The sequence below is a fragment of the Gymnoscopelus microlampas genome (genome assembly GCF_963454915.1).
Source record: "Gymnoscopelus microlampas genome assembly, chromosome: 10".
Lineage (NCBI taxonomy): Eukaryota > Metazoa > Chordata > Actinopteri > Myctophiformes > Myctophidae > Gymnoscopelus > Gymnoscopelus microlampas.
In genome coordinates, this window is record NC_139947.1 from 19657756 (window position 1) to 19665850 (window position 8095).

Here is an 8095-nt window from a genome sequence, read left to right on the forward strand (position 1 = left end):
TGATTAGGAATAGACAGTCCATGGTAGATTTCTACCAAAATACAACTGTTTTTTTTTACGAAGCATTGATAGTTTTGGGCCAAAATACATTTCTGGTCTTTTGCTACGTTGTTATGAACCATCCTGACCTCTCAGGTCGTCTGGGATAGGTCTGCTTTCTGAACCTAGAGTCAGAACTAAGCATGGAGAAGCCGCATTCTGTTATATTTGAGGCCGTGTGAAGCAACACCAGATATTACATCTTCACCTCGCGCAACAAATGCTTTATCTGTTCTTATTAGAGGCAGTGTGTCGGCTCTCCAAAAAGGTTGGTGTTATGCAAGACCAACAATGTCTCTACCCGGCCGCATGCATAATTGCACGTGTTCAAGCTCACGCTCATACCGTATGGTGTACAAATCCATTATGTTCCATTTGTATACTCTTAAGAGTTACAGACCTGTAATGGTCCATTAGGAACCCCCTCAAGGAACCCCCTGGACCCCACTTTCAGAAACACTGGTGTATACACACACGCGACACAACATACGACACAAGTTTGAAAATGACCTGCCTGTATACCTGCAAGCCAGCCTGCCGGGGTGGGGGCGGGGCCAGGTAGATGGAGGGAGGAGAAGGGGGAGGCGGCTGGGAGGAGGATACCTCCTCTTCAGGAGCCAGATAAAAGCCCTCAGTGGACAGGGAGACGGTACTCAGAGGGACTTGACTTTTTCTTAGTGAGCACACCTGTCTATCTCTCTCCTCCCTCCATTCTCTTCTCCACGGAACCTCAGAGGAAACAGAACCGGCCATGAGTGTCAGAACCTCATATAACCCTGTCAGCAGCAGTGGAGGATTTAGTGGCGGTGGCCAGAAGAAGAGCTTCTCCAGCTTCTCCGCTGCACCTGGCTTTGGTGGTCGCAGCCGAATGTCCTCTATGAGCGTCCGGCGGAGCACGAGTGGCGGCTTTGGCGGCGGCGGCTTCAGCGGAGGCTCGACTTACAGCTACGGCACCGGAAGCGGCATGGGTGGAGGAGGTATGATGGGAATGATGGGAAGCTTTGGTGGTTCCGTCGTCGCCCCCATCCAACCCATCACGGTGAACCACAGCCTGCTTTCCCCCATGCACGTCAAGATTGACCCCGCCATCCAGTCTGTCCGAACCCACGAGAAGGACCAGATCAAGTCCCTCAACAACAGATTCGCCTCCTTCATTGACAAGGTCAGTGCACCTGTCTGCTCCCTTTCTGAGGTGCCACCGTTGTGCAAACAACTAATATAAAAGCTGTTTTATGTTGCCTCTTGAAGAGACGTATAGACGATAACTGAATTACCATCTATTTCAAAGATCATGCATGAATAGTTGCAAAATACGCCCCCTGGGCTCATTAAATAATAAGCATCTGATCTTAAACCTGATATCCTGCACAGCCAAGCACTAGAGCAGAAAGAAACAAATACATGAATTCATATTGATAATTTAAATGTTATTGGAATGTGCCTAAATACATACAGTACAGTACATCACCTTACTTGAACTCATTGTGTCAGCTGGTCACTATGTTACCAGCTGAAAGCAGATAAGTGCTTCAGCAGTTCGCCGTGAGTGTAATAGGCCCCTTGGAAGCTAGCTTTGTGCAGAGTGAGAGAGTAGGTAACTCTAGCCCTGCCGTATCCAGTGACGGCCGGCTCGCTCTTTCGGAGGAGAAGGAAGGAGGAGATCGGGTTTGCATCTGTTGCCATGGCAGCAGGGACTCACAGGCTGATTCTTTGATGGTGCAGCCATGAAAGTGGGTCCCACCAGCAAAGAATGACACATTGTATTCATTTTAACATGAGAATCAAGAAGAAAAAAAGAACTGCAGCAACTTTACAGCCCAAGGTGTTGGGAGAGAGGTCAGCAAACATTGTTTGTCACCATCCAAGGCATGTTGGGTTTATTATTAGCGTTGCTGAATTTCTGCCTTCAACATATGGTATCAAACAAGTACATTTACTTTTACTTTACTGGAGTATTTCCAATTTTCAATACTTTAGTTCATGCTAATTGTTACAGTAAAAAAAATGAGTACTTCCTCCATCACTGCCCATCAATATATTCTAAAATATATACTTGCCACATCAGAGACAATAAGCTTCAGGGACCATATCACCGTATAAGTATAAATCTTACCAAATTAGCTCTACCAAATGACACTAAGTAACTAAAAGTTACTAAGAGTCACCACCAAATCCATAAAGCAGTCGAGAGCAACTTTGGATTGTTGAGAAATCTGAAGAGAAAAGGTGAGGTTGACTTCATTGCTATGTGATCATATGATATGATATGATATGAGACGTTCCGCTGACCGAATGTCCTCACTAATCGTGAGGACACCCTATTCAGGATAGTGCTACATTGTTGCATTTTGAAAGGGTTTATTTAAAACAAGCTTGTAAATTAAATGTTCTTACTTGATTCAGTGCTTGAACTTTTAATAAAACTAAAAATAAGATTAAAAGGTAATACATAATTTTGTTGACTGAAACTAAAACTTAAGGTTGCACTATGTAACTTTCCTCTTCTACCCCGGATTTGAACCCGGTTTCCTGCGAGTGGCAAGTGCTGACATTTTTACCATTGAGCTAATAGAGCCTTGCCTGCTTGCTCAGGGGATAAATTGAATCTTGACCATTAGGTCAAAATTGGTGTCAGATCCTGTGTCTAGGTGAGACATGACCTTTGACGCGATCTAAATGTCTCAATAGAAGAGCAGGGAGACAAAATACAAGCACGCCAATAAGTTATATTGTATTAACATACTCTACAATACAGATTGGACAAAATTACATTTAATCCATTAAAAAAAGTACATAATGCCGCTTTAAGTATATAAAAAAAGAATATGTATATAAAAAGAACAATGCAAAACTAACTAAAGACATCTTGGTTTTAGTTTCACCCCAGTGAATTTGCCATTTGCACTGTGGTTGCAAATGGCGGAAATGCAGAATAGCAGATGCAGGCAGCCGCCTGTAAAACACCTTCAAAGAAGAAGACATTTCGCTTAATTTTGAACGAAAAACAGGCTTTCCGGCGTGTGGAAAGCCTGGTGACCCAAGGATATCCTCCCCTGCTTTCTGTGCAGTCACTATATAAAAGAAGTGTGATTGTATACATAGAGGTCTCTGGGAAAATGACCCTAATTCTCACTTAATTTAATACCTCTAGACTAGTCCAACACCAACTCGGGACTCCTGTATCGCAACCTTCCACTCCCTCCTGTCTAGCATCAAGGTCTTGAGCTCTGCGGAGTTGCTGGCTTCACTGTCACACAGTGTGTCAACGTACATGGTCCCCTCCTAGCTGCACCGTGGGTTGGCTCACACAGAGTCAGCTTACTCGCTACCAGTTTCGGGTGCCTTACACAGTGCCCTGCCCTTCTCTCTCTGACCTTGCCCGTGATCCGTGGGAGGCCTCTGTAGAGGTCTATGTTTCTGATGTGGTCTGCCTTACATCAAGTGGCATTCATAGCCATCTGTGGAATGGAAAATATGGAATGCTAAACCCAAAACACAAACCAATTACCTCAGTAAACATCGTATCCTATATTCAAATTTGCTACTGGGAGATGGCCGCTGGCGGGCGGCTGGCGGGCCAGCAGACCACGGCCACGTCGCTATCCAATTAAAACTGATATCAGAGCGCTCTATGACATCAAAACCAGGGCGCTCTGAAATCGGTGCAAATTCTCATACCATAATTCCGAAATACACCCTATGAGTAAAACCTATATTTATGATGTCACTTCCTGCATACAGGTGCGCTTCCTCGAGCAGCAGAACAAGATGCTGGAGACCAAATGGAGCTTCCTGCAGGACCAGACCACAACACGCTCCAACATTGACGGCATGTTCGAGGCTTACATCACCAACCTGCGCAGGCAGCTGGACGGGCTGGGCAACGAGAAGGTCAAGCTGGAGGGAGAGCTGAAGAACATGCAGGGCCTGGTGGAGGACTTCAAGAACAAGTGAGTTAAGATAAAGGAAACCAGAGTTATCCAGAACAGTGGTTCCCAATCTTGTCTCTATCAGGGCCCACTTGAAAAGCTTGACAGTGTTTTTCCACCCCTTTTCTCAGATATGAAGATGAAATCAACAAACGTGCTGCTACGGAAAACGAATTTGTACTACTAAAGAAGGTGAGTAATGTTCATACCAAACAGAGAATACCAAAGCTATACAATGGTACCATCAGTTAAACAATCTGTGCTCTTGTTCCAGGATGTGGACTGTGTTTATATGAACAAGATTGAGCTGGAGACCAAGGTCGACGGTCTTCAGGATGAGATCAACTTCCTCAGGAGTGCGTATGAGGCGGTGAGGCTTCACTCTGTAATCTTGATTTCTGAACATGGTTATTTGATTCAACAACAGACCTAATAATAAGCTGTAAAAAAGGAAATTAAAAGTCATATTTAATGGCACTGGAGAGTACAAAAACGAGTTAGTTACAAAACCAGTTCAGCTATCTTTTCCTCTATCTCATGCTATTGTCAGGACCATAATGGAAATAAGATCTCTAGCTTTTTTGTGTTTTATCCTTTCCATTTATGTTCATGTGTATGCATTTTTGTCAATAAAAACATCAGTCAGTCAATTACCATAGTAATCTTTTTTCAGGAACTGATTGAGCTACAGGGACAGATCAAGGAGACCTCAGTCGTTGTGTCGATGGACAACAGCCGCAGCTTGGACATGGACGCTATTGTAGCTGAAGTGCGCGCTCAGTACGAGACCATCGCCAACAGCAGCCGTGCTGAAGCCGAGACGTGGTATCAGCAAAAGGTATGCAGGGCTATGTCCTCTTCATCAGATACCCAGCCTTTTATTTGACTTCTGTAAAATGAGTGACAAAAAGAGTGGTACAAGCTTGTGTTGATTTGTCAGCTGCCGTATAACCCCTAGAGTTGTTACAGCTGACCATTCAAAACAAGTTAAAGTTATTACTTCCCTCAAGGGTTGTACGGCAGTTCATAAACATAAATAGGTATAGACTGGGCCGTATGTCAATGCGGTAACCACATCAAGGAGGGCAGCTTGCCATAACTTCACAGAAAGAAAAATATGTATTTTAAAATATTTTTAAATAATCATTATGGTAATAAACTACATAAGATAAGGTGTTTTGGTATGAAAACCCTTTTTGTTTTTTACCAATATCCTGTATTATAACATACTGTAGTTACTTACAACAAAAAGGTCTGTCTGAGATAAGGGATTGAAACAGCTGACAGAATCATCCCTACAGGCTATGGGATCGATACAGCTGATGGGGAGCTAATTATAATGGTGCACACACCATCATCTAGAAAAGTGTTCTCCTTGGAGCGCAGATCCCCGCCAAGCCGGGTTGCCTACCCAGGGCAGTGTTGTGACCTGTTATAACACCACCATGAGACTGACTTGAAACATTTGGGGTGGTACTTCCTTGTTACTGGGAATTAAAACAGAAATAAATATTTGGGCCAAATAAAAATTATGACCTAGATGCTAGGTTTGTTGTTTTTGGAAAAAACTAAAGAATACACTGATGATGAAAGTGACGCAGAGTGGATGAGAGTCACAGTAAGAGTAACTCACTGAGAGGCTCAGTAAAAATGTGTTTTCTTCTTCCAGTTCCAGCTGATGAAGAGCTCAGCCAACCAGCATGGAGAGGAACTTCGCAACACTAAGTCTGAGATCGCTGAACTCAACCGCATGATCTCTCGTCTCCAGAATGAGATCGAGAGTGTCAAGGGACAGGTAGACTAACAGCTCCACACGTTTTCACAAACTACCTTCAGACCCACCACAGCAATTTATGGAACTTAGAGTTAAAGCCCATACTTTGCAGCATGATAAGATAGGATTAGTCCATCTTATCATAATTTTCATGATGCATGATACCACTTTCTTTTCAACGTACCAGCGTGCCAACCTAGAGGGCCAGAACGCAGAGTCTGAGGAGCGTGGTGAGATGACTGTGGCGGATGCTAAGGGCCGCATCAAGGACCTGGACGAGGCTTTGCAGAGAGCCAAACAGGACATGGCCCGCCAGGTGCGCGAGTACCAGGAGCTGATGAACGTCAAGCTGGCCCTGGACATTGAGATCGCCACCTACAAGAAACTGCTGGAGGGAGAGGAGGACAGGTAAAATATTCAACCAATTTGTTGAGAGGGAACAAACTCAGGCAGTCAATGCCAAAGGTAAAAGAGGTTATCGATACATACATTATGACTAATGTTCACATCGCTCAACAGAATTTCTTCTGGGGGTGGAAATGCAACCATCCACATCCAGAGTGGCGGGGGTGGTAAGTACGCAACTCTACAGCAACAGCCTGTGGACGTTACAGCACCCTGGGGTGCAAACTCTACCCTCACCAACATCCCTTGTTCTACAGCTCTCCAGACAAAATGAGACATACAAATCTATTTTGACCTTGAGCTATTCGACCCAAAAGTTAATAGTCACTTTGGGGCATCCTACTGAACCAAGTCACACAAAAATCTGCACATCTGTTCTCGGTATTAACCTGACCTGGATTATGACCTTGACCTTTGACCTTTTCAACCCAAAAGTTATTAATCCCTTCAGGGCAGTCTGTTGTTAATTAACACCAAGTTAAATGAAAGTATGCCATCTGTTCTCAAGTTATTTTGTTCACAAACACAGACAGGTGTGATTACAAAACCCTGTCACATATTGCTGTGGGCAGGGTAATAGTCGGTTGTTTAGTCCTACTGAGGATAGTAACAGCAATAACTACTGTCTCATCTCATCAAATTCTTTTATCACCAGGTGGTGGAATGGGTGGTGGTAGTGGAATGTCCATGTCGGGCGGTTTCGGCTACGGTGTCGGTAGCGGGATGACCATGTCAGGCAGTTCTGGCTACAGCACCGGTGGCGGTGGCAGCTCCATCAGATCGACCCGCAGTACCCCTACGTCAAGACGCCTGTATTAAGCACAAAAGCACTCTTTACTCTCCCTCCTCCTTCCTCCATCTCTTCCTGCTAGATCAATCCTCCTGGCAACCACCCAAACAAACGTACAGTACACATCCTACACCACCTGTCCACTGCAGAATCATCTGATGTACAGTAGGCTACACTAAGCATGTTGCTTCACCAAAAAGTGACCAGCAGCAGAGATGACTCTCTTAATTCCTCTGTCAATCAATCCGCCTGACATCTTGTAGTTGTTGCTGGATGGGCTGATGTGTAGGTAATAAAACTAGAGTCTAAAAGGTCCTGGTAGTGGTCCCTAGAGGCAGTGCTGATCCTTGCACTCAGCCAGTCCAAAGTGCCTGTCGAGCAGATCTGCATATATACCTGGATGATCAAATAATTAATGATCAAATAATTAATCATGGTGACAATTCTTTTTAAGCAGATGTTGAGTCTTTATAGATATGAAACTTTCATCAGCATCTGCCATTGTTCCACCATTCCTACGGTGGAACGAAGGAACAATGGCCCTCATTTATCAACGCGGTGCAGCCCAAATAATGGGCGTACGGCGTTTTCACCGCAATTTTCGGCATTTATCAATATATCCTGACGTGGGCTTTATCCTACGGTACGCTGAGATCTCACGTCTGGTCGAGACCAGTTGTTGACGTTGGCTGCACCCGTTTATTTCATCCTAGACCTGCGGAGCAGCATTGTCTGACGGTCTGACAGGCATCTGGACACATATATCCACTCCAAAATGTATATCTACACTAATAAATAATCCCTGTGAAAATATAACATTATAAATTAATTTAAACAAACTGCTTTAGCAGTCATTCAGATAAGATTGTAGATCTGGCTGCATTGAAAATAGCAAATCTACAAGCTCACAAGCCAGCATCGCATCGTGACGCGTTGTGAGCTTTAGATCTGCTATTTTCAAAACAACAAGCGCTTTTGCGTCGGGAGTCGCGCGGTCGGGACAGTGAGGTCTACTAACTTACAGTAGCTTGTCCTATGGTATGGAGTTATGTCATAGGGAGTTATAGGCTACAACCTGGCTGGGTTAAGGATATAAACCTGACGCTCCAATCTCTTATAACGTGGGCGGCGCGGGATCACTGCAGTCTGCAGACCGCC

General features: G+C 44.4%; 1 protein-coding gene across 1 annotated transcript; it reads left to right on the forward strand.

The window, feature by feature from the left end:
* Positions 1–790: 790 nt before the first annotated feature.
* LOC311054122 (keratin, type II cytoskeletal 8-like) lies at positions 791–6966 on the forward strand (the record flags this gene model as incomplete). The annotated part of the gene is made up of 9 exons (XM_084070002.1): positions 791–1201; positions 3781–3989; positions 4100–4160; positions 4243–4338; positions 4642–4806; positions 5638–5763; positions 5930–6150; positions 6262–6314; positions 6803–6966. The coding sequence occupies 9 exons, from the start codon at positions 791–793 to the stop codon at positions 6964–6966; spliced, it is 1506 nt and encodes a 501-aa protein (XP_083926128.1).
* Between the last annotated feature and the right edge of the window lie 1129 nt (positions 6967–8095).